The 27654-nt window shown below is 34.5% G+C and overlaps 1 protein-coding gene across 9 annotated transcripts in view; it reads left to right on the top strand.

Moving 5' to 3' along the window:
• The window catches only part of PPP2R3B (protein phosphatase 2 regulatory subunit B''beta), a 177121-nt gene that overhangs the window by 47399 nt on the left and 102068 nt on the right, over nucleotides 1–27654 (top strand). For all 9 annotated transcript variants that reach the window (XR_008914075.1, XM_056807783.1, XM_007501033.3 and 6 more), the window contains exons 5-8: nucleotides 5344–5418; nucleotides 8663–8749; nucleotides 11656–11812; nucleotides 15506–15554. Coding sequence is in view for 8 of the 9 variants with exons in the window: in XM_056807783.1 (XP_056663761.1) it covers nucleotides 5344–5418; nucleotides 8663–8749; nucleotides 11656–11812; nucleotides 15506–15554 (368 nt within the window). In the remaining variant the exon portion in view is untranslated. The remainder of the gene's footprint in view (nucleotides 1–5343; nucleotides 5419–8662; nucleotides 8750–11655; nucleotides 11813–15505; nucleotides 15555–27654) is intronic.

The following is a 27654-nucleotide window of genomic DNA, read 5'->3' as shown; positions in this document are numbered from 1 at the left end:
TAGCTAGAGGTAGGAAATAAGGAAGGGGGGAGTGGAAGGGAAAGACCGGGAAATGCTTCTTGCAGAATTTGGGATTTGAACTGATTCTTTAAGGAGGTCAGGGTCAACAAAGGGAAAGAGGAAGAACATTCCAAGAATAGTAAATGAAAATGAACTGTCAGGAGATGAGAAGATTGTGTACAAGGTACATAAAGTAGGCCAATCATCATGAACATGTAGTAGTAAAATGTAAAAAGAATGGTAAGATAGGAAGTGGCCAGGTTATAAACAATTTCTATTTGATCCCAGAAGAATTAGGTAGTCATTGGAGTTTATTGAGAGCAGTGGAAACATGATCAGACCTTCACTTCTAAAAAAATTAATTTTCCAACTAAGTGGAGAATAGTTCAGAATGGGAAGAGACTTGAGACAGTGAGACCATCCAGAAGACTATGGCAGTAGCCCAATTATAAGGTGATATGAGTCCATAACGGTGGTTTTTGAGAGAAGGAAAGTATACAACAGATACTATGAAAGTCGAAATAAGACAGCAATAAATTGGGGATATGTAAATGAAGAGTCAAGAATGATGCCAAAGTTGTTAGCACGCATAACTGGGAAAATGACTGTGTCCTTGAGAGAGTAATGGAAAAGATAGGGAAAGGTTTTTTGGGGGGGTATAATCATGAGTTTTTTGGGCATGTGGAGTTTGAAATATCTTCTCTAGTTAGAAATATCTAAAAGGTAGCTGGTGATACAGGACTGCTGCTTAAGAGAAAGCTGAATATATTTAGGAGGGACTGCAGTATTCTTCAGATTAATTCAATCAACATAGTATAATCCACAAACAAATATTGTACTAGAAATACTAGCTATAGTAATAAGAAAAGAAAAAGAAATTGAAAGAATTAAAATAGGCAGTGAGGAAACAAAACTATCACTCTTCACAGTCAGTAGTATACTTAGAGGAATCCTAGAGAATCAACTAAAAACTAGTTGAAACAACCACTTTTATAAATAAACCTATATAAATCATAACTATAAATTGAGGAATCATCTACATAGACATAAAATCAAATTTTAGTTATAAATAGGGTAGCTAATAAGATGACCAATGTTGGTAGAATAGAAGGAGAAGAGAAGACAACCATTCTGAAAATAATTCTATATTATGTGACATTTCTTGACAAGCATAAAGGCATACAAATAACTTTATAAGGCTTTTACAAATATACCATGCTCAGAGGCATCATGGAAAAAATGACCATAATATCTTCCAGAGAAGAGATATCCTCATTCCACTCTTTTGCAGAGGTGGCAAGTTCCCAGATGTTAACATATATTTTCAGATTTTTTTTCATGTAATGATCAGTATTGCTGACCTTTTTTGTCATCTTCCTCTTTTTCATATTTAACTTTCCTTTAAAAACATTCTTCATTATGTGGTATTGCTCTTTAGAATGGAGAAGGATTCTGTAAGAAATTTTTGTTATGTAAAAACAAAAGAAATCAATAGGGATTTATTATTTTTTTAAGTAGACCTAGGAGAGAATGACAAAAAGTATGTTCTGAAATATTCAGGAGTAACAAATGGAAAGTGTTATAATATACCAGGAATTCTTAACCATTTAAAAAATCCTGTCATAGAATCCTTTGGCAACCTTGTGAAGCCTGATATTGTTGTGATTTGTTACCTACCTTCAAAATTGAAGGAAATGGTAAATTTTAGTTGGGTGTTAAAGATACTTTTCCCCCATCAAAGTCTATGGATGCCTGCCATCTATCCATAGAGCCGTAAGCACGGATAAGTCTCTAGGTTGATAAGTTTTTGAACTCTAGAGAAACCTCATACCTGTATATCATAAATACATTCTTAAAAAAAAAAACCAAAAACCTTAACTTCCATCTTAGATTTAATACTAAGAATTTATCCAAGTCAGCAGAGCGGTAAGAGTTAGGCAGTTGGGGTTAAGTGACTTACTCACACAGTTAGGAATTGTCTTACACTAGATTTGAATCTAGGTCTTCCTGACTCTGGGCTTGACTATCAACTATGCTACCTAGCTACCATATGAATGTATTCTTGTAGGAAAATTGGGAATTGGATAACATGACCAACATGAAATAACATAAAAATGAAATTGATTACATTTTAATAAACTGAATACAACTGGTTACCCTGTGTGGAAATTATTTTTGAACAGATGTTTACAATTAGACCATCTGTTTCATAGACAACAAAGATCAAAATCAAATACAAAATTAAAAGATATGGCATACAGTTGAAGCATTGTCAACCTGATCTATTTAAACAAGTTAACACTAAAAATGGGAAATGAATAAAGAAACAGAGACTGTTGCCATGAAAGAATTTTGAGCAGTGTAAATTGCTATATGGAAAAAAGCCTAAAAATAGAACTTTTTCAATCAGCAAACACTAAATTTCTTTGCCAGATGGGTGGATGTGACAGTAAAAGGCAATATCATTTTAGGATAGAAGCTCATTTTTAAAAATTTTGTAGAGTAGAGGAATATCATGAAATATTGCAAAGGATGGAGGAAAAGTCATGGAAAGTATCTTAAAAAATGAAAAATGATGGAAGGAAAATCAGGTTTACAGAAAGCTTGATATAAGACTCAATTAAACAAAATTATTCCAAGAGTTTTTAAGGATAAAACTTGAAGACAGACAATGAACAGATGAAAAATGGAGATGATCTTTAAAGATACCTGTGACAAATTCTTTGTCAACAATGGAACACCTACATTTGGAGCATGTCCCTGTTCCTTATGTACCACATAAAGATGTCAAAGTGGCATTTAAAAAACACAGATGAGAAGAGAAACTGAACTAGACCAACTGAGTATTTGTAAAGTCTGTGCTGGACATAGTTCAATTTTTATGGTGTTTTAGGAGTGATTCTCAGGATCTGTGAAAGAGGGGATGCTGAACAGTTGGAAGACATGTTAATACCAAACCATATGCCTACTTTACCATCTCCACAAAGTATTTATCGTAATAATCTTAGCGATTCATTGGCATATTTCTTAATGAAAGTAGGAGGAGAGAGTAGATAGGCCTTTGTGAACAATGTCCTACTTCTCTAAAGTTATACAATTAGCAGATACATGCAGAGAAAACAGTATTTCACTCTTGTTAATTGTTTGTTCATATTAACAAGCACTTGATTGAGTAGAGCAAAGGATTATTTTAAAAGTTTTCCTGTAAAACGAGGGGATGCCCATCAATTGGGGAATGGCTGAACAAACTATGGTATATGTTGGTGATGGAATACTATTGTGCTAAAAGGAATAATAAAGTAGAGGAGTTTCATGGAGACTGGAACAACCTCCAGGAAGTGATGCAGAGCGAGAGGAGCAGAGCCAGGAGAACATTGTACACAGAGACTAATACACTGTGGTATAATCGAACATAATGGACTTCTCCATTAGTGGCGGTGTAATGTCCCTGAACAACTTGCAGGGATCCAGGAGAAAAAAACTCCATTCATAAGGAAAGGATAAACTATGGGAGTGGAAACACCAAGAAAAAGCAACTGCCTGAATACAGAGGTTGAGGGGACATGATAGAGGATAGACTCTAAAATGAACACTCTAATGCAAATACTATCAACAAAGCAATGGGTTCAAATCAAGAAAACATCTAATGCCCAGTGGACTTACGAGTCGGCTATGGGGGGTGAGGGGGAGGAAAAGAAAATGATCTGTGTCTTTAACGAATAATGCTTGGAAATGATCAAATAAAATATATTAATAAAAAAAATTGAAAAGAAAGAAAAAAAAAGTTTTCCTGTGATGAAATTTTTTCCAAGCCTTTGATGAAAAATTTTCCATGCATATATCAAACTAATATAAAATATTCAATAAAATTTCATTAGAGGAACCTATGATCATTAATATCAATTGAGGAATAAAATAGCATGAAAATATTTGCAACTGTCATAGAGAATATCCAGCACAAAGTGATTGGAGATTCCCTATAAATGATGACACATTCCAAGTGATGCTATTTTGCAAGTGACATGCTAAGTGAAATTATTTCAGAATATTTCAGATCCCTGTAAATGAGATCCAAAGTCATTCAAAAGAATTTGTTTTAACTATCCAAGTAAGAAAAATCAATGGAAGAGTCCCTGTTTTACAGACTATGATATACAACTGGATGGACAACCCTGTAGTGTTGATCCTATCAGTATGTATATCTTAACTAATCTGCATGGATAATAAGTTGAATAGTAGGAGAGAAAGCCTTTAGAAACTATACATTGCTTTTAGTGACCCAATCTTCTTGCAACCAAGACTAACTTTTTAGTCAAGTCAAGTCAGTAAGCATTATATTCAGCATGTACTATATTCCAGGCTTTGTGCTAAGCACTGGGGATATAAAGAAGGCTATCAAAAAGTTTACAGTTTAATGGTGGAGGGAAGGGAAGTAACATGTAAACAATTATGTATAAACAAGCTATATATGTGAGATAAATTGGAGATAATCTCAGAAGACTCTAACAAGAAAGGTTTCTTGCCAGAAGATGGTTTTGAGACTTGAATAAAAGTGAGGAATCTAGGAGTATATGTGACAAAAGGAGAGAATTACAAGCCTGAGAGACAGCCAGTGAAAATGCAGTTGGGAAATGAATCATCTTGTGTAATAAATAGCAAAGAGGTCATTGTCACTGGATCATAGATATATAGAAGATAATAGGGTATAAGAAAACTAGAAAGGCAGATAGGGCCCAGGTTGTAGAAGACTTTAAAATCCATTTAGAGTATTTGTATTTGACTATGGAGCCCATAGGAAGCCACTAGATATTTTCAGGACATAAATGAAATCATCATAATTTCAAAGTCTTTGAAAGAGTGGTTACATGGTTATACTGTATTTATTTACATATTTCTCCAATAGAATGTTAGCTTCTTAGAGCATTTGTGTCTTTGTATTCCTAGTACTTAATGGAGTGCTTTACCCATTAAAATAGGAGTTAAATAAATGCTTGTTGAATTAATGAAAATTCATTCTGTAAATATACTGCAGGATGGAATTTTGTTTAATTCATGAGAGTAAGGACAGTGTTTCATTTGTCTTTATACTTCCTTCACCATCTAATAAAATGAATTGTCAGTACTAGGAATTTAGTAAATAATTGAATAAATTACTATCAAGATCTATGAGATTGACCCTATTTTATATTAAAAAAGATATGGTGATAATGGTGACTCATGAAATGAATTATAGAATATTATAGTTTATTATTATATTATTAATATTAGTGTTATAATTCTAGAATATTTTTCCTATATATTTCTGAGATACATATTATCTCTCTTTTTTTTCTTTTTGAATAGGATGTAGTCAATACTCATCCTGGTTTATCATTTTTAAAGGAAGCATCTGAATTTCATTCTCGGTATATTACCACAGTAAGTATTCTTTGAATGAAAAATTGCCATTGTTCCACTTAGTATTCAATATCACCACACAAAGAAATTAAAAAGATATTATAAAGGAAATAATACTTTTCAAAGGCAAGAACTTCCTAGCCTTAACCTTTAGATGATGAGCTTTCTAGAACTTAAAATTGAATGCTACTTACAGGTTGTCCCATAAATTTTGCTATTAAAGATTAAAACTACATACAGTAAGACTTCTAGGATATGATAAGTAGGAGAACTGTTTTTCAAATTTAGATTCTGGAATTTGAGAACCTTGATCCAGTTTTCCTACTTTTCATGTTTTGTGACATTGATTAAATCACTTATACTCTATGATCCTGTTTCCTTATCTGTAAAAATGGAGTTCAATTTGATAGCCTTTGAGTTGCCATCCAGCTCTACTCTTCTAATCTGATGATTTTAATCTGAAGATGTCTTGCTAGTTTACTTCACCTCTGACCCAGATGCATTACCACTAATACTTATAACTCTGAGAATTCCACTCTACTAAATTCATTGAATTCAGCATTTGGAAATGTTACAGTTCTTTTGACCATCTCTCAACTAAGATCTTGAGTTAGACCATTCATCCATTTTAGAATGGTTTCATACTAAATCCCATTAGCTTTACCTCATTTCTGGTGTAGATTTATTATAGTCAAATATAGTGAAAATAGGACTACTCTGGCACATGATGCTGTGATGTACTTTTGTATGTCAGTAAAATGTTTCCCTACAAAATAAAAAAGGTGATTTATGTAGGAGCTGATATCTAGCAAATAGCTACCATCCTAATATATTTTAACCAAGCACATATTCCACACAAAAAAAAGGATTGTATTACAAAAGTTCACTTTTAAGTTTATTAGAACTTGAAATATACTTTCCCAGGGGAAAAAATGTTATAAATGGTGGTTAGGTTGCCAAGCAAACCCACAAAAGCCATAATTTTTCCAAAACATAATATTGTACTAATAATGTCATAGAACTTAACTACTTCATATAATGTTGTTACTGTAGGAAAACAATTTGAGTTTCATCTTTAAATACCAACAACATATCTATTGCCATTAACCTTCCATACTCTCTCCCTAACCAGTTCAGCCCTCAGTGTGGAGTATTGGGTAGTTTGTTCTCTCTACTTCCACATTTGTTTAGCAGTGAGAACAAGAACTATCCCTGAATCCACTGGAGATGGTGCCTAGGAAAAAAACCATAGGGTCCAGTAAGTGAGAAGGGACTGAGGGAGAGAATAATGGGCAAGGATGAAAGTTTCAGGCAAGAAATATTTATTAAGCAAAACGAATTTATTATTTTTAACTTATTTTAGCCTGTTGCGCATAGCTAATTACTACTCTCAACACAGGCAGAAGAAAGACAATCCCTGATCTCATGGAGCTTACATTCTAAAAATGTAGGAAAGGGAGAGGGAAGGAAGTATGCTCTTGGGGGAAGTATGCTCTCGGGAGCATGACAACAAAGTTAAGAGAAGTGATGATGAACCTTTTAGAGACTGAGTACTGAACCCATTCCTACTCCACCCTTCTGCCCTTCCCCCCTTACCCTAGAGAGGGGAAGGAAGAAGCACTCCCATTGGGCTGCTGGGCAGAGGGGTGGGTGAAGTGAGGAATGTCCTCAGGCACATGGATGGGGTGGGGGAGCAGCTCCACCCCAAGACCCTCTGGCTTTCTAGTAATGAACTCTGGCAGGTGATGGCAGGCATGCCCTTTTTTTTTAGCACACATGTCATAGGTTCACCACCATGGGTTTAGAGAGTCATAAAGAGAGTGGAGAGAAAAATGAAGAATGGCCATCTAGGACCTATCTCCAAAATTTTGAAGCCCTAGAAGTAATTCACTAATGGAAGAAAGGGGCCAGCATGGTAGATATGATTCAGAAGGCTTTTGGTGCTAAGGAAAGCTCCAGGATGAGAAAGCAGCTGAGGCACAGTGAAGAGGTTCAAAAAGCTGAAGCCAGAATAGGTAATTAGTATGGCAAGAAGGGCTCCTGGAGTGTAGACCTTTAAGTTTACTGGTATACTGAATTATTTCAGGCCAATTCCTTTTATTCCCTTTCTGTTCTACCACAGGTCCTAAGAAGAGGGCGTTCCCCTGTTAATATCTCTTATTTCTACCACTATACTGCAACCCTCCCCCAATTTATTTAATAACATTCATTTCTCCATTAACAAGCATAAATCAGCATTTTAATGGCTTTATGGAATATATATTTAAGAATTGTTTTGATAGGTAATTGCTTATGATGTACTTGTTTTATTGTGTACTATTATTATTTGGTAGTATTGTATACTATTATTATGTATTTATTGACTTTTGATTCCTATTCACTGCAGGTGCTTTTCCTCTAAATTCTGGATTTTATTTTCTATAGCTTTCAAAAGCTATTACTTGTGATATTCCTTTATATTTCTGTTACCTCAAATGGATATCAGAAATTTAAGGCACTCTTTAAATATGAGTTTATACCACATATGATCAATTCTTATTGAACTTTATGAGATTAAAATTAGTTCATTCATTTCCTATTCCTTTTATAGTCTTTATTTTAAAGATAAATATGTTGTTTCTGTTGGCAACATAATGCTACATACTTTTAAGATCTTAAAATAGCTAGATGATGTAATGTCATGTAGATAGCATGTTTTAAGGCATAAATTATTATAAAACTATTGCATTATAAGTTGGGAATTATCCCCACAGTACTGTAAAAATTGAAATAAATTCCAATAGGAAGCTTTTTTTTAACATGTTTAAGTTGCCAATCTTGAGGTTCAGATCAACCCCAGATTTTCTTGTAATATAACCAGAAGTTTCAGTTTTACTTCTACCATGCTATATGCTGAATAAAATGTCACTCAATGTTTTATAGGACTTATGTATGATCTTAGCATTAAAACTAAATAAAGTCACAGGGTAAGGTATGTGGGCATTCCCTTGGCTCTTGTGTTTTTTATTTAGCATCTTTTCTGAGCTTAATTACTTGCAAAGAAGAGTTGCATTTTTATACTTAGGTGTCTTAGAGAGACTTTAAAACAACTTAAATGATTATAGAAGAACAGAAGGATCAATATAAATATTGTATTATTATCTGAGATCTAGATTTTTTTTTAATCCTACTTACAAGATGCTTCCAATTTCTAAAGATAGTTCATTTTAGTCAATATATAGCAACCTTCATTCAGTTTTAACACAATTATTGTTATTTGTTGCAGGTTATACAGAGGATTTTTTATACAGTAAATAGGTCCTGGTCTGGGAGAATAACTTGTACAGAACTGAGAAAAAGCAGTTTTTTGCAGGTATGTTTCCTTTTTAGGAGGATAATTGATATCACTTCTTCTGGTTGTTGACATCTTACAGTCCAAAGCCTATAGAATTTTGTATTGCTATCAATTTTAAATATGGAAATTTTTGCATGAAAAGAATGGCCATGACCTGTTTCATTTCACCATTTTTTAACCCCTTACCTTAGAGTCAATACAATGTCAATACAGTGGTAAGGGCTAGGCAATGGATATTAAGTGACTTGCCCAGGGTCACACAGCTGGGAAGTGTCTGAGGCCAGATTTGAACCTAGGACCTCCAGTCTCTAAGCCTGACTCTCAATCCACAGAGCCACCCAGCTGCCCCCTCATTTCACCATTTTTTAAAAATACTAAAATGTTTATCAATTCATATGATCTTATTAATTCAGATTTATCATTCATTATTTTGTGTTGGATACCAAGATAGTCTCTTAGAGTTGTCAGGCAATCTTAACCAACCAGACTATTCTCTGAGCTCTCAACATTTTAAAATACAGAAGTTTAACTTTATGCTAAAGTAAATGTTATACCAGAAATCTTTGAGTTTTAGATTTAATCTCATTAGTTGCTATTAGAGGCTACAAACATCTTAAAATTTAAAAAAAATTATTATATAAATTTTATATTAGTTTACCTTGACAAGCACAACTATTAAAATATATAACAAAGAAGAAAAAAGAGGAACCCAATCATAAAGCAATTATTGTGTATACCATGTGCCAGGTACTGTGCCTGGGATGTACATGCCATGGAAATACAAAGACAAAAGGGGAATAATCCCTGCTCTCAAAGAAGATAATCTCAAAGGAGAAATCATTTAGTGGTTTAGGATAACCAGAAATGCCTTCTGCTGAGTTTCTAGGTTTATAAAAAAGGAAACAGAGGCAGAGGTAAGGAAGAGAAGCATTGAAGGCATAGTAGACAGCCAGGGAGGGTTATGGGCAAGTAGGTCCATCACTATTTACTATTTTACTCTGTTGTGAAGAAATTCAGAGAACAGAGCCATCATAGCGATATATAGTACAAAATTAATTTCCCCCAAAAGAGATTGTAATTGGTTGTATGTGTATCTGTAAACTTATTTACCAGTTTTGACCCCAACTCAAAAACTATCTATATTGTCCTTGTTTTTGTGATCTTTTGTTTCCTTTTCTCCATATTTAACATACATGTGATACTTCTTGCATATTTGTCAATATGTCTAATGTTCTTTTGGTTCTGTTTTCATTTTGTAAGTAAAGCTTCCTCAGAGGGGAGAGAAGCTTTAAGGTAGGAAGATAGAGACAGGATAGAAGTTTTGGATGCCATGAGGGGGATGATGGAGTCAAATTAGAGATATGAGGTGGCAGGAATGAGTCTTTATTAATTTTCCATGAGCCACAGCTAAGCTCTGATCAAAGGACCCTTCTGTAGGCTTTTACCAGTCCAGAGATCCACATTTAATACCACACAGGTCGGAGAGATGAAAGAGAGGTAGAGAAGATTTAAAGATGGAGCTTGGCCAGAGGCCAAGCTCCTGCCAGGACAGCCATCAGTTCCTGAAAGAGAGAGAGCTAGAGGCGGAGCTTGCTGGGCTACATATACCCTTTGATATGCAAATATACACAGTACATAGGGATGATCCTCATTGGTTAATGACAAGGCATAGGTGTGGTTTCTCTTAACTAGGCGAGCACAAAGAAACCTGTGTTCCTGCCTAACCTGGGGGAAGCTGGGGTCAAGGGTCAGAGGCCTTCCCAGCCATGTGCAATACTGAGCATGCTCAAGACTGAGCATGCTCTCTTTTAAGGCAATCTGCACATACCAACTGTTCCCCTTGCCCATAGCTAGGGGTGGACTGCTACAGTAAGAATCAGATATTTCTTTGAATTCTTCAATATCATTTCTTATAGTGCAAATACATTCCTTTATATTTGTGTAATTAGAAAATCTTTTACCCTTGGACTTCATCTCCCAGCATACCTTTCCTTTTCCCTTTCATCTTCATGTTTATGTTTGTTACATGTGATTATAGTTGAATGTTTTTCCTTGCGTGAGAGGTTGTGTGAGCTCTCTGTTTCTCTAGCCTTTTATTTTCCTTTTTTGCTTCAAGTTATTATTTAATAAATCTTATTAAATATAATATTTGGAGTATTTTGGATATTAATTTTTAATCTACTTACATTCATGTGATCATTTGATCAGTCCTCTCCAGTTATTGGAAATACAGCTTACTTTCAGTTTTTTGCTATTAAAACTAGAACTGCAAGAAATATTTCAGATAAGTTTTTTCCTCTATCAGTGGGAAATTGATAATCTTTTTGAAAATATTGCCCAAATAGTCTAATTACTATGTTAAAGAAAAAATATATATGTATATATATTCTTTTAACTATTGGTAGGTAGCTTAATGCATAGAGCACTGGGTTTAGAATCAGGAAGACTCATCTTCACCTGTTCAAATCTGGCCTCAGACGCTAGCTTTGTAACTCTGGGCAAGTTACTTAACTATATTTGCTTCAGTTTCCTCATGTGCAAAATGAACTAGAGAATAATATTCAATATTTTTCTTCAATATCTTTGCCATGAAAAGTCCAAATGAAGTCATGAAAATTTACACATGACTTGAAATGACTGAACAACAACATTGCTGAATAATTCCATATTGCTTTCCAAAAAGACTGAACAAATTTAGCTTTTCAACAGCAGACCAATGTATGTACTTTACAATAACTGTCCCAGCATTGAGTTTTCTCTGCTGATTTGAGAAGTATCATGAAGATTCTTAGGGTTGATTTAATTTGCACTTCTCTAGTTATTAAAGAATTTGAATATTTTAAATATGATTATTGGTAATTTGTGTTTCTTTTATTTAGGATTACCTTTCTAGATGTCTTAATAGATTTATTTTTCTCCAACAGAATGTTGCACTATTGGAAGAGGAAGCTGATATTAACCAGTTGACAGAATACTTCTCTTATGAACATTTTTATGTCATTTATTGTAAATTCTGGGAACTAGACACTGACCATGATCTCTTTATTGATCCAAAGGACTTAGCCCGTCATAATGACCATGGTAAGATAAGTAGCAGATCCATAAGCATAGTCACACAGTAGTTATACTTTGTATGCTCTGACAACACAATGGGCTCCATGTTTGTATGGCAAACATACCCAGGACGAATCCTAAAAAGAGGCTTCAGGTCCATACCTTCATTACTATTTATTTAGGCCATTTTGTATTGTTCTACTCTTGAGTTTTTTGGTTTTTTTTTAAACCCTTACCTTCTGTCTTTGAATCAATACTGTGTATTGGTTCCAAGGCAAAAGAGTGGTAAGGGCTAGGCAATGGGGGTTAAGTGACTTTCCCAGGATCACAGATCTGGGAAGTGTCTGAGGCCAGATTTCAACCTAGGACTTCCCATCTCCAGGCTTGGCTCTCAATCCGCTGAACTACCCAGCTGCCCCCTACTGAGTTTAATAGTAAACTTATTGTGGAGATTTCTTCTCCAAAGATCAGATTTTCTAGGATTCATAGGTCTTTTTGTTTCTCTTGTGGTACTCAATGTCAAAAGTATAGTACACAGACAGCTATTATTAAAACGTACAAACAGTTTTACTGTTTTATTACTCTTTTGTGAAGGAATTCAGAGTACAAATTGCATACAGGTCTGGCAAGCCATACTTGTATTCACAATTTTGCACTACAAATTTAACTTATCCTGACACAAAATATTCATTAGCATTATTCTTATCTTTCTCCCAGGCTTCTATCTTTTTCTCTCCTTGATTAATTCTTATCTTTTTGTTAATTCACTTTTCCAAGGCTCAGTTAGTATTAATTCCTTTGGTCACTGGAGAAACTAGATATTTATTTTTTTCTGAAGTCCTCTACTCTCATTTTGTTGGAAACTGTTCTCATATCCCCCTTTACACTAAGGCTTTGCTTATAGAATGTTAAATTTTATTTGTGGTTGGACTCTGAATATATTTAATTTGGTGGTTGCCAGGAATTTAATTTCTAAATCCCAAAATGAATTACTAAAGTAAATGGAATTTATGGTAGTTTATTTACAATAGAGGGAAGATATTAAGGAAGAGAGAAAAGGAGAGAGAGAGAGAGAGATAGAGCTCTGGCTTCCACTGATACCAGTTAGAAATTCTAAGCCCCAGGCAGGGGAAGAGAGTCTCAAGATGATGGGCCTTTCCTGGAGGCGTCATGCCTCCAGAAAGGCAGGGTCACTAAGTCAGCCTTTCACTCACCAACGGTGACCATCTAAATGGATATCTAAATGGAAAGAAGTCTGGGTGTCTTGTCTTCCAATCTTTCCTCTGAGTCAGAGAGCTCTTTGATTGCCTCGAATTGAATATATATATATATATATATATATATATATATATATATATATATATATATATATATATCCTTCTTCTGGCCTCTGGTCCTCTTTTAAAGATCTTTTTCTCTTGTATCACCTCCCCTAAATTTCACATCTGCCAATCACAGCAGAAGCTCCTCTCCAGGACTACTCACTCTTTAGTTCACACCTTCTTTGGTTAGTTTATATCTTTTTGGGTTACTTAGTTTTTTGGTTAGTTCACCTTCTGTAGCTACTTTTTGTAGTTAAAATGGGTAGATCTACTTTAAATACTGAGTTATCACCTTTTGGGGATTAAAAATATAAAAATAGATTGTGGATTACAATTCAATCTTCCCAATAAAGGAAGAGCTAAGTATATCCATTGTTACAATCAGGGGATTACAATTTAATCTTCACAATAAAGAAAGAGCTAAGTACCTTCATTGTTATAATCAGGAGATAGCTAAATCCAATCTTCACAAGAATTACTTTCATCAGAAGAGTCTCCTTCCTTCAGGGTACATACCACCCACTTAATTCTCCCAAGCTGAGTTTACTTTTTAAGACTTACCATTCAACAGTGTCTTTCACTTCAAGTTTCTAATTTTTTTATCTCTTTATTCTTCTTCCAAACTTTTCATACCTTTTCCTCCTATTATCACCAATCTGGTCTCCAGTTTCTTTTCATAGATAACTCATTTTCATCCTGACCTATTCACACATGCTATTTATTGAATACTTTCTCTTAACCTTTGTTCCTGTGTCAATTTGCATAGAATGTTAGCATATGTACAACTCACACAAATTTATATTCTTTTTACTTGGCAGTCATAATTGCAATCTAATATTCCACCATATTTAAGCATTCATCTATTGCTAGACATTTAGACATCCAGTTCCATCTGCAAAGGAATTCTCAAAAGAAAAAACACAGGGAGCTTTTCAGAGATATTACTGTTCTATTATCTATGGCTCATGTTTTAACTCCTCTCCCCAGACACATTGGATATTCTTAATCCATATATTTGGAGATAAGATTTTATTTTATTTGCCTATACCTGATGTTCAGGGTTATAGTCAAATTCAAATCAAGATCACATCATAAGAAGTTAATTATAGTTTTCAGTATAATATGTTTTCTAATATTACTATATGGGAGTGTCTCCCACCTAATAGACACTTAGTAATGATTGTTGAATCAAATTGTAGCACAGGCATCTTTTTTCATTTTATTTTTTTAGTCACTTTAGCTTCCTTATCATTGAATTTTAACAATTAATTTTTGCAGTGAAATGTGTTCCTGAAAGAAATGTGTGTAAATCAAATCAAATTTTAGACTTTCTTGAGGAATTTGAAATTTAAAGGATTACTTGTATCAGAGTCTTTATTAAAGCAATTATTGTGATTTATCTTTCATGTAAGTTCAGATTTTCCATATATCATAAACTATTAGAATTGAAAAGAGCATTAGCAGGCTTGTAATGAGTCCAGTTATTTCATAGATGAGGAAGCTACACAGAGAGGTATAGTAATGTCCAAGATTAGTATGAGGTATACAAAGAAATAGAGAGAATTTTATAAAATAATGAAAATCAGGGAAAAAAAATATATACTAGCCTTAACCATGCAAGAGAAAAAGTGAATGAGAATAGGTGAGCAAAGAAGCTTGATTAGAACTTTGGAGGAAAGACTGAAAGATTGTTATGAAATATTTAGTTGAAATTGTCAAGTTTTAAAAATAAAACAGTTTTAAAACATAAAAACTAAATTAAAAAATTATGTAATAATAATGATAATGATATCATTTTTATAGCACTTCAGTGTTTGCAAAGCATTTAAAAATATCATTTTATCCTCATAACTCCAGCATAGGTTTTTTTATCTTACAAATAAGATTGGGGCACACCTTGGTAGGATGATAGGGTCACATAGATAGTAAGATAGTAAATGTAGTAAAGAAGTAAATGTCTGAGGCTGATTTGAATTTGAGTCTTCCTGACTCCAAGTCCAGCACTCTATCCTCTTTGCCACTTACTTCCTAATATTGGCTGTTAAAACAATGATCTATAGCTATTTTTTCCTTACAAGTAAAACAGTAGAAAGGAAAAATTGTCAAAGATTTAGAAAAACTGATATTAAATCCAATGCATATCACTTACTACTTATGGGACTTTAGTTATATCACTTTAAATCTTTGAGCTAGTCTCCACGATGTAAAATACTTCTAATAACAATATTGATAATTAGTCTAATGGAGAAGGAAAACATTAAACTTTTAGCCTTAATTTTCTTATCTTTCAAAATGTAATGCTATATAAAACTCTACAATAAAGTTGTCATCAAACTCAATTGCTTTCCTAAAGCTTATTATGTAGCTGAAAATTATAAGTTAACTTATTCTTTTACAGCTATATCCAGTAGGATGATCGAGAGAATATTCTCAGGAGCTGTGACTAGGTAAGTATATATAATGTGTTTAAGTTTTTAATATTTAATTACATAGTTTCAACCATTTCAGATTTTTCTCTTAACCCTTACCTTTCGGATCTATACTGTGTATTGGTTCTGTATTGTGTATTGGTATTGTACTGGTTCCATCTTAGAATCAATAGTGTGTATTGATTCCAAGGCAGAAGAGTGATAAGGGCTAGGCAATGAGGGTTAAGGGACTTGACCAGGGTCACATAGCTGGGAAGTGTCTGAGGTCAAATTTGAACCTAGGACCTAATCCATTGAACCACCTACTTATCCCCTGATCTGTTAATTTTTTAAAAGATTCATTAATATTCTTTTCTTCGTTCAGTATCATTGTCACTTTCCCACACATTTCCTTATCTCTTCCCCCACCCTGGCCCCCCTGGGAGGGGGGTGAACCCAAAGAAAAAAGTACTGCTACATATTCATACATATATGTCTTTTCCTTATTTGATTTCTTTGGGTATAGCCTAATAGTGCTTTCACTGGGTTGAAGGGTATACATAGTTGTGACTTTTTGTTATTTTAATTACAATGTGGAATTATAATTCTTTATGTCATTCCAAATAGCTCTTCAGAATGGATAGACTTCTTAATACTTCAACTAAGAGAGGCATAACCTTCCATATCCCCTTTAACAATTGTCCTATTTCTTTCCTTTTTTTTTTTGCCATTTCCTATCTACTGGGCAAGGAAGAAGTAACTTTAATTTGGATTTTCATATTATTTCATTTGAACATTTTTTATGTGGTTTTTGATAGTTGACTTTCTTTTTTGAGAATTGTGTCCTTATCCATTTAACAGTTAGGTAATGGCTCTTGTTTTTACGTTTGTTTCAGTCACCCTTATAACTTGGATATCAAATATTTATAAGAGAAATTTATTATAAGAATTTTTTTCTTAGTTAAGGTTTACCCTTTTAATTTTAATAAAATTAATTTTTCTTATGCCAAACTTCAACTTTTTTTATAATCAAAACTAAACTATCTCCCATGAATCTCATTATCCTCTGATCAAAAAATCTTTTCCTTATCCATGGTTTAGAAAGGGTATCTCTTTAACTACCCTTCTATTTTGTTTATGTGATCTTTTATATGTAGATCTTTTGTATAAGTAGCCATTTGGAGGTCACACTACTATATGGAGTGAAAGGTTAGTTTAAATCTAATTTCTGCCAAAATTGTTTTCCCAGCAGTTTTTATTGAATACTGAGTCTTTATCCTAGTAGTTAGCATTCTTGGGTTTTTTGAACATTATCCTATTTTGTTCAGTTGTTTCAATGTCTGGGGGTCCTAATATGTTTTAGTGACCAATTTGTCTTTTAACCAGTGCCAAATAATTTTGAAGAATATGACTTTGTAGTTTGGTTTGGGATTTGGTACTACTAGGCCCTCTTTTTTTTTTTAATCATTTTCCCCATTATTTCCCTTTGGATTCCTGTCCTTTCTTTTCTCCCAGTGAATTGTTATTTTTTATTTTACAAAGTAAATTTTTGGTAATTTGGTATAGTCCTGAATATTTAAATTAATTTAGGTAGTATTATATTTTAATGCTTCAACCACATATAATTAAGATCTTTTGTGAGCCAAGTCTGTCTCACAGCAGTAAATGGTTCAGTTTTCAGACTGGGGGAAAAAGTAGATAATCATAGAACTTCTGGCCATTAACAAAACATTTACATAGTGATAACAGGGAAGTTTATTTAACTAGATTATGTAATTGATTCAGTGGAATGCAACTTTTCTCATTCTGTATTTGACATCATGGCTTACTGGTCAGAAATATAGACTAGGCCTAAGAAGCCAGTTGCTACTCCTAGGCTACCTTTTTATACTGATGCAAGTAGAAAACTCTCACTGGCTTTTGAGTCATTGTCCCTTAGACCAATTAAGTCATAATAATACTTTTATGGCCTTTTAAAGGGGAAAAAAAAGGCCCAGCCTGCATAAGATAGATGTTGATCCTGCAGTGTACATTGGTGGCAATATCCTAAAGGTAAATTCTAGAGGACCTTCTATCACTTAAATGTCCGAGGGCTGCTATGAGAACACCCTGGTCTCAGGGATTCGAGAAGCTTGGCATGGTCAGCACTGGATGATAAAAAGGAAAACAAAAATAGAGGAAAAAAGAAAGAAAGAAAAAAGAAAACAAGAAGTGTAAAGGCCCCTGAAGGATATGGGATGAGAACAAAACCCGGAAATATCAGGCTTTATTTCTCCCCTTTGGAAGGACTAAGTCCTGGGTCTTAAAGACTTTTTGTCCATATGGTGAGTGATGACAAATCTTAGCCATTCATCAAGCTCCTTGTTATAAAATGATGATAATGAGCAAGAGTCGCACCAGTAGTAGCTGGTGATTTTTTTTTCTTTTCTCTCCTGGCTATTTTCAGCTCCAAGGCAATTGCAGCCCTCTTTGTTCCCCCTATTCCTCAGAGTATCAGGACCAGAAGGAGATGATAATATTCTGGTATTGTTACCAGTCCTCATCAGGAGTCACAGTCTTCTATAGTGAAGTAGTTATTACTGTCTTGTATGAAGCCTGTCTAAATATCAGGGCCAATACCAGAATTTGCTTAGTATCATTCCCCAGCTTGCCTTCCTAGATTTCCCTATGCCTAGGAACTTCAGTAGGAAAAAATATCAATTTTTACCCCTTTAAAAACTAATGCTATCACCTCTATTATTTGACATTGTACTAGAAACACTAGCAGTAGCAATTAGAGAAGAAAAAGAAATTGAAGGCATTAAAATTGGCAATGAGGAGACCAAGTTATCACTCTTTGTGGATGACATGATGATCTACTTAAAGAATCCTAGAGATTCAACCAAAAAGCTAATCGAAATAATCAACAACTTTAGCAAAGTTGCAGGATACAAAATAAACCCACATAAGTCATGAGCATTTCTATATATTTCCAACACAGCTCAGCAGCAAGAACTAGAAAGAGAAATCCCATTCAAAATCACCTCAGACAAAATAAAATACCTAGGAATCTACCTCCCGAGACAAACACAGGAACTATATGAACACAACTACAAAACACTCTCCACACAACTAAAACTAGACTTGAGCAATTGGAAAAACATTAACTGCTCATGGGTAGAACGAGCCAATATAATAAAAATGACCATCTGACCCAAACTCATCTATCTATTTAGTGCCATACCCATGGAACTTCCAAAAATTTTTTTTACTGATCTAAAAACTTCTGCTGAGGTACTCTGCCTTTTTTTTCACTTAGTAAACACTTTTATTACCACTGCTGCCCCCTATCATTAGAAAGCAAGGCAGTGCCCAACAGTTACTGACTATTGCCCACCCAGCTTTCCATAGGAAGAAGTTATATGTTGAGCTTTGGATAATATATGGACATCAATGTAGAAGGGCTTTAGCATGTCCAGATTATACCAGATGAGGAGCTATGATAGTCCTGTTTAAGCTATTGCCTATGCATTGCCTACTCATTTGGAGCTCACTCACTGCATTCTGCTACTTCTGACACTTGTAGCATCAGCAGTGCTTCTGCTCCTGAGAGCAGAAACGTTCCCAATTTCCTACCTGCTCTTCTGCAGCCAGAGCCACTGCTTCCTCTGCTGCCCCCCCCCCTTTTTTTTTACTTAGTCAATTTCAAACATTATTACTTGGTTACAAAAATCAATTTCTATTCCTCCCTCCTCTCCCTCTCCCCCTCCCATAGCTGACGCGCAATTCCACTGGGTATTGCATTTGTCCTTGTTCAGAACCCACTTCCATGTTGTTGGTATTTGCACTAGGATGTTCATTTAGAGTCTAGATCCCTAATTATATCCCTTTCAACCCATGTCATTGAGCAGTTGTTTTTCTTTGGTGCTTTCACTCCCACAGTTTTTCCTCTGAATGTGGATAGTGTTTTTTCTTTTTCTTTTTTTATAATTTGGTCATTTCCAAACATTATTCATTGGAAACAAAGATCATTTTCTTTTCTTCCCTCCCCCCCCCCCCCACCTCTCTCATAGCCCACGCGATTCCACTGGGTATCACATGTGTTCTTGATTCAAACCCATTTCCATGTTGTTGGTATTTATTTGCATTAGAGTGTTCATTTAGAGTCTCTCCTCAGTCATATCCCCTCCACACCTATAGTCAAACAGTTGCTTTTCATCGGTGTTTTTATTCCCACAGTTTATCCTCTGCTTGTGGATAGTGTTTTTTAGATCCCTGCAGATTGTTCAGGGACACTGCATTGTCCCTAGTGGAGAACTCCATTACCTTTGATTGTACCACAATGTCTCTGTGTACAATGTTTTCCTGGTTCTGCTCCTTTCGCTCTGCATCACTTCCTGGAGGTTGTTCCAGTCTCTGTGGAATTCCTCCACTTTATTATTCCTTTTAGCACAATAGTATTCCATCACCAACATATACCACAATTTGTTCAGCCATTCCCCAATTAAAGGGCATTCCCTCATTTTCTAATTTTTGGCCACCACAAAGAGTGCAACTATGAATATTCTTGTACAAGTCTTTTTCCTTATTATCTCTTTGGGGTACAAACCCAGCAGTGCTATGGCTGGATCAAAGAGCAGACAGTCTTTTATCACTCTTTGGGCATAGTTCCAAATTGCCCTCCAGAATGGTTCGATTAATTCACAACTCCACCAGCAATGAATTAGTGTCCCTACTTTGCCACATCCCCTCCAGCATTCATTACTTTCCATAGCTGTCATGTTAGCCAATCTGCTAGGTGTGAGGTGATACCTCAGAGTTGTTTTGATTTGCATCTCTCTGATTATAAGAGATGTAGAGCACTTTTTCATGTGCTTGTTAATAGTTTTGATTTCTTTGGCTGAAAACTGCCTGTTCATATCCCTTGCCCATTTATCAATTGGAGAATGCTTTGATTTTTTGTACAATTGATTTAGTTCGTTGTAAATTTGAGTAATTAAACCTTTGTCAGAGGTTTTTGTTATGAAGATTGTTTCCCAGTTTGTTATTTCCCTTCTGATTTTGGTTACATTTGTTTTGTTTGTACAAAATCTTTTTAATTTGATGTAGTCAAAATTATTGATATTACATTTTGTGGCTCTTTCTAAGTCTTGCTTGGTTTTAAAATTGTTCCCTTCCCAAAGATCTGACATGGATACTATTCTGTGTTCACCTGATTTACTTATAGTTTCCTTCTTTATATTCAAGTCACTCACCCATTCTGAGTTTATCTTGGTGTAGGGTATGAGGTGTTGATCCAAACCTAATCTCTCCCATACTGTCTTCCAATTTTCCCAGCAGTTTTTGTCAAATAGTGGGTTTTTGTCCCAAAAGCTGGGCTCTTTGGGTTTGTCATAGATTGTTTGGCTGAGGTCCCTTACCCCAAGTCTATTCCATTGATCCACCTTTCTGTCTCTTAGCCAGTAACAAATTGTTTTGATGACCACTGCTTTATAGTATAGTTTGAGATCTGGGACTGCAAGGCCCCCTTCCTTTGTATTTTTTTTTTAATTATTTCCCTGGGTATCCTTGATCTTTTGTTCTTCCAAGTGAACTTTGTTCTTTTTTTTTTCTAATTCAGTAAAGAAATTTTTTGGAAGTTTGATGGGTATGGCACTAAATAAATAGATATGTTTGGGTAGGATGGTCATTTTTATTATGTTAGCTCATCCTACGCATGGACAATGAGCAGTTAATGTTTTTCCAATTGCTCAGATCTAGTTTTAATTGTGTGGAAAGTGTTTTGTAGTTGTGTTCATATAGTTTCTGTGTTTGTCTCAGGAGATAGATTCCTAAGTATTTTATATTGTCTACGGTGATTTTGAATGGGATTTCTCTTTGTAATTCCTGCTGCTGTGATGTGTTGGATATATTAGAAATGCTCATGACTTATGTGGGTTTATTTTGCATCCTGTAACTTTGCCAAAGTTGTTGATTATTTCGACTAGCTTTTTAGATGATTCTCTAAGAATCTTTAAGTAGACCAACATATCATCTGCAAAGAGTGATAGCTTGGTCTCCTTATTGCCAATTTTAATACCTTCAATTTCTTTTTCTTCTCTAATTGCTACTACTAGTGTTTCTAGTACAGTGTTAAATAATAGAGGTGATAATGGGCATCCTTGTTTTACTCCTGATCTTATTGGGAAGGCTTCTAGTTTATCCCCATTGCAGATGATGTTGGCTGATGGTTTTAAATAGATAACTGTTTATTATTTTTAGGAAAGACCCTTCTATTCCTGTACTTTCTAGTGTTTTCAGTAGGAATGTGTGTTGTATTTGGTCAAAGGCTTTTTTTGCATCTATTGAGATAATCATGTGGTTTTTGTCAGTTTGCTTGTTGATGTGGTCAATTATGTGGATGGTTTTCCTAATATTGAACCATCTTTGCATTCCTGCTATAAATCCTACCTGATCATAGTGAATAACCCTCTTGATCACTTGCTGGAGTCTTTTTGCTAGTATCCTATTTAAGATTTTTGCATCTGTGTTCATTAAGGAGATTGATCTCTAGTTTTCTTTCTCTGTTTTTGATCTGCCTGGCTTTGGAATCAGTACCATATTCGTGTCGTAAAAGGAATTTGGTAGAACTCCCTCTTTGCTTATTATGTTGAATAGTTTGTATAGTATTGAGATTAGCTGTTCTTTGAATGTTTGATAGAATTCACTTGTGAATCCAACAGGCCCTGGGGATTTTTTCTTAGGAAGTTCTTTGATGGCCTGTTCAATTTCTTTTTCTGATATGGGATTATTTAAGAATTCTATTTCTTCTTCTGTTACTCTAGGCAATTTATATTTTTGTAAATAATCATCCATATCACCTAGATTGGCATATTTATTGCCATATAGTTGGACAAAATAATTTTTAATGATTGCCTTAATTTCCTCTTCATTGGAGGTGAGGTTCCCCTTTTCGTCTATGATACTGTTAATTTAGTTTTCTCCTTTCTTTTTTTAATTAGATTGACCAGTACTTTGTCTATTTTTTTGTTTTTTCAAAATACCAGCTTCTAGTCTTATTTATTAGTTCAATGGTTCTGTCACTTTCAATTTTATTGATTTCTCTCTTAATTTTTAGGATCTCTAATTTGGTTTTCTTCTGGGGGGTTTTAATTTGTTCACTTTCAAGATTTTTGATTTGCATGTCCAATTCATTAACCTCTGCACTCCCTAATTTGTTAACATATGAGCTCAAGGATATAAATTTTCCCCTGAATACTGCTTTGGCTGCATCCCATAAGGTTTGAAAGGATGTCTCATCATTGTCATTTTCTTCAATGAAATTATTAATTGTTTCTATGATTTGTTCTCTAACTAACCAATTTTGGAGAATCATATTATTTAATTTCCAATTAATTTTTTATTTGGCTCTCTATGTACCCTTACTGATCATTAGTTTTATTGCCTTATGATCTGAAAAGGTTGCATTTATTATTTCTGCTTTTTTTGCATTTGTATGCCATGTTTTTATGACCTAGTTTATGGTCAATTTTTGTGAATTTACCATGTGCTGCTGAAAAGAAGGTGTATTCCTTTTTGTCCCTATTTATTTTTCTCCATATATCTATTAACTAATTTTTCTAAGATTTCATTCACCTCTTTTACCTCTTTCTTATTTAATTTTTATTTGATTTACCTAAATTTGATAGCGATAGATAAATTTGATCTCCCACTAGTATAGTTTTTTACTATCTATTTCCTCCTTCAATTCTTCTAGTTTCACCATTAGAAATTTGGATGCTATACCATTTGGTGCATACATGTTGATTAGTGATATTTCCTCATTGTCTATACTCCTTTTTATCAGGATGTATTTACCTTCCCTATCCCTTTTAATCAGGTCTATTTTTACTTTGGCTTTGTCAGATATCATAATTGCAACTCCTGCCTTCTTTCTATCAGTTGAGGCCCAATAGATCTTGCACCAATCTTTAATTCTGAGCTTGTGAATATCTATCCGCCTCAGGTGTGAAGACAAAATATGATAGGATTTTGGATTCTAATCCACTCTCCTATTTGTCTACCTTTTATGGGTGAGTTCATCCCATTAATGTTCAAAGTTATGATTGTCACTTGTGAATTTCCTAGCATTTTGATATCCTCTCCTAGTTCCATCCTTTCTTCTTTTGCTATAACCTTTTAAACCAGTGGTTTACTTTTAATCAATCCCCTTAATTCCCTCCCTTGATATGCTTCCCTTTCTGGTCCCTCCCTTTTTGTTACCTTTTTGTTGTTGTTGTTGTTGTCTTTTAGGGTCTGTTATGTTCCCTCCCCCCTCTCCTACCTTCTCTTTTTGCACTCCCTCCCCCTACCCCCCTTAGTTTACCCTTCTCCCTTACCCTATAGGATAAGATAGAATTCAGGATCCCAATGGATCTAGATGTTCTTCCCTCTCAGAGTTGATTTCACTGAGAGTTAGGTTTAAGTATTACCTATTAGCACTCTCTTCCTCTCCTTCTTATAAGAATATTCTTCCCTTCCCCTTCCCATGTGTATCTTTGTGTGAAAAAGATTATTCTATTTATTTTATTTCTATTTCTTCTTCAAGTATCTCTTGGTACCTACATTGATTCCCCCTCACCCTTGATTCCCCCCCACCCTTTTTCTTTTTTTTTTTTTTGTACATATCATCTTCTAGCCCTTAATGCTCCAATCTTTCCCTATGAGTGATTCTTCTCATTACTATAATTATAAATACAATTTTTGAGCTTTACAAATAACATTTCCCCATATGTTAAAATATATAATGTGATCTATTTGTAGCCCTTATAGAAGAGAGTTTCAATAAAGAAAAAAAAAAACATTTTTCTCCTTTTCCCTTTCTTTCATATTTACCTTTTCATGTTTCTCTTGCTCTTTGTGTTTGGATATCAGATTTCCCCCTGAGTTCTGGTCTTTTCTTTACAAATACTTGGAAATCTTCTATTTTATTGAATGCCCATACTTTCCCCTGGAAGAATATAGTCAGTTTTGATAGATAGGTGATTCTTTGTTGAAGACCAAGTTCTCTTGCCTTTCTGAATATCATGTTCCAGGCCTTGGAGTCCTTCAGTGTGGAAGCTGCCAGGTGTAAAGATTAAAATTTAGGGGAGACGGGGAGACTGAGGCATCTGAGGCAGGTAGAAATTAGTTTCTCTCTGCAAGGAGTATTATATTTTTTTAGAGGTTTATTGAAGATTAAGGATTAAAGAAAAGATAGGATAAGAGACACGTGTCCAGGCTATAGAGTGGCCTAGACACAACCTCACCTACATTATGAAAAAAACCAGGCCTGCCCCAAAACGGAAGTCCAAGAGCCCAGAGAGAGCCTTTGAATCAGCTTAAATACCTTCTCGATCTTGGCCCAGGTGAGATTACAAGGCATTCTGGGGAAGTGGAGCAAAGGCTCGTGGGGATTGTAGTCCTGTATTCGAGTCTATTTTTTACATACCCCCGTTTGATAGTTTGAAAAAAATTAATTTTTTTCCAAAGGATCATAAAAACATAATCAATTTAAAGATTACAATAATTTGAGGATAAGAGAAACAAAAGAATAAAACCAATAATTGCTGAACGCATTGACAAAAAGCCAGTCCCCTTTGGCATGAAAGTATACATACAAATAAATGTTCAATCAACCACACCCAAAGTTCATTTTGATCTTGTGAAGCTTGTGGTCTGGAGGCTTCTTCACGGTGGCTTCTCCAATAGTTCAGTTTCTGGATTCAGAGACGTAGCATCTTCTTTACCTAAAATTCTTCTCAAAAGAAATTTAAACTTTGCAATTTAAATAATGATATTTTTTTACATTCCCCCCGTTAAGAGGGTGATATAAAAAAAAAGGATCACTTAGGATTGCATGGCTGAGGTATGAGGTATATGAATCAATTGGCAAGAGATATTAAAAAGACATCAGAAAAATCAAAAAGAAAAGAAAAATTTTCTGGATGAAAATATAGACTATCAAAGTCTTATGTGTAAAAATTCCAAGTTAAAAGAAAAATAAATGTATAACAGGTCCTTGAATCAGGGCCCAATCAAAATGATCTAAGCAATGAGGCATTTACCCAGTCAGTAGCCAGGACTACAGAAAGTTACCACACTATGAGAGGCAGAAAAGGGGACCAGAGTATATAAGCCAAGGTTCCGGGAGCCAATTTTGAGGTACTTGGTAGAATGTGGAACAAGGAAGACCTGCTTTTAACACATGTTAAACAGCCGCAACCTCGAACCCCAAACACATTCAAGTCCTCTTTGTCTAGGCTCAAAGTGACATCAATTTCACCAGGATTGGTTGGTCTCTTTGACCTTATGCTCTATTGGCACTATGCTGTGGCTCTTTTGTGTATATCTTGTCCTAGAATCAGACACAATCATTAAGCAAAGTCCCATAATTTATTTAAATAATTAGTGCCATCGTTTTTATAGTCACAAGCTTTTTAGGGCATGCATTAGCAAATATATTTCAAACTTGTAGCACTGAAAAATAAAAAAGTTAAAGAAAATCTTAATGCTGGTGGCATGTGCTTCAAATATAAAAAGGAGAGAAAAATAATTAAAAAACTGAAAAAGTATATTGCACATGCAAGAAAATATAATAATAAAAGAGCTTTAAAAAATTCAAAAATATAGCTTATAATCATTGACACTCTGTGTCAGCTAAGAAAATAAAGATTACAAGACTTTCTCACCAAAAATGAGATCCATTTCTTCTTAATATCTGGCCATGATCACTGTGAGTAGAAGGCAAATGAATTGAACAAGGTTAACAATTTTTTCATTTTTAAAAATACAGTAGTACAACTATGTAGTTACCAAAATCCCCAAAATTCTCAATAGCCCAATTAATTATAATAGCAAACAAACATACTTTCATATTTCACATAAGTTGCTGTATGACATTTTTAAAACCTATGAATTGATGGACATTTGTCACAATTTTTTACAAACATAGCAATCTTTCAACCTTGGTATAAACATATATTTTTTTAAAACAAAGTAAAACTCATCTAGGGTTAAGAACATAATCAAGAAATCTATATATCATTCTGGTGCAAGTAAAATAGTGAGCTGAAGAGTATAAATAAAGGGGTGCTCCTTTTTCTTGGAGGCTTTTAGGGATACAAATGCCCTGAGATTAACTGCCCAACTTCCATTCACATATTTAGAAATGCGGGAAGGTTGGGGGTTATAAAATGTATTTCACTTCAGCTACTATTGGCTAGGGGCAGGCAAAAATAACCCAGATTGTTAAAAAAAAATTCCAAAAATCATATTTTAAAAACCCTTAAAATCATTTGAGATATTTAGCACATTAAATTTTCCAAGGTTGTTAATACAATTATAACCAGTTCTGAAGTCCATCTATCCTCAGCAAAATAGAAAAAGGCTGTTTTTTCATATATGGGCTTATTCACAATAATATTTGTTCAATAGTTATAGGGGAAAAACAACAGAATTTTAAAAACTAAGTACATTTAAAATAAATTCAATCAACCTTCAGTTCACAGAATAATATTGAATCCAGTAATATATGAATTTAAAATCACAAAGTTAAACCATAACAAAAAATGCAATAGAATACAGAGATTTTTATAAACCATTGGAGTCTGAAATGCCTTAGAATATAGCCTTTAGTCTTTAAAGTTCCTTGGGTGGGTTTTTTTTTGTTTGTTTGTTTTTAATTATCCATTTAAATGTCTATTGTCCGAAGGTAGAGTAGTAAAGGCTAGGCTATGGGGTTCAAGGGACCCGTCCAGGGCCCCATAGCTGGGAAGCATCTGAGGCCAGATTTTAACTAGAGACCTCCCGTCTCTGGGCCTGGCTTCCAGTTCGCTGGGCCACCCATTTTCAAATTCAAAGTTGAATCTTTGGGCTGAATGTTTCTTCTGGCACGCAGGTGAAATCAATGAAATTACCAGAACAGTCAAAAATCCTTTTAAACAGCCCATTGCTTTTTAAGTTTCTGTTTGAAAAAATCTGTTTCTTCTCCTCTCCTTTTTCTCTCTCCCCTGCTCTGATCCCCCTGTGGTCAATACCCCCATCCACGTGGAGGCTTAGCCTAAGGGAAAATTACCGGTTCTCCTTTCCCTCTCCTCTCTCCCCTCTGCCCACGTGGACAATACTGTTACCAGCTGGTCGC

This window comes from Monodelphis domestica, chromosome 8 (genome assembly GCF_027887165.1).
Source record: "Monodelphis domestica isolate mMonDom1 chromosome 8, mMonDom1.pri, whole genome shotgun sequence".
In the NCBI taxonomy this organism is placed as follows: Eukaryota; Metazoa; Chordata; class Mammalia; order Didelphimorphia; family Didelphidae; genus Monodelphis; species Monodelphis domestica.
Note: the sequence above shows the minus strand (reverse complement) of the source record. Positions and strands in the feature narration are given on the sequence as shown.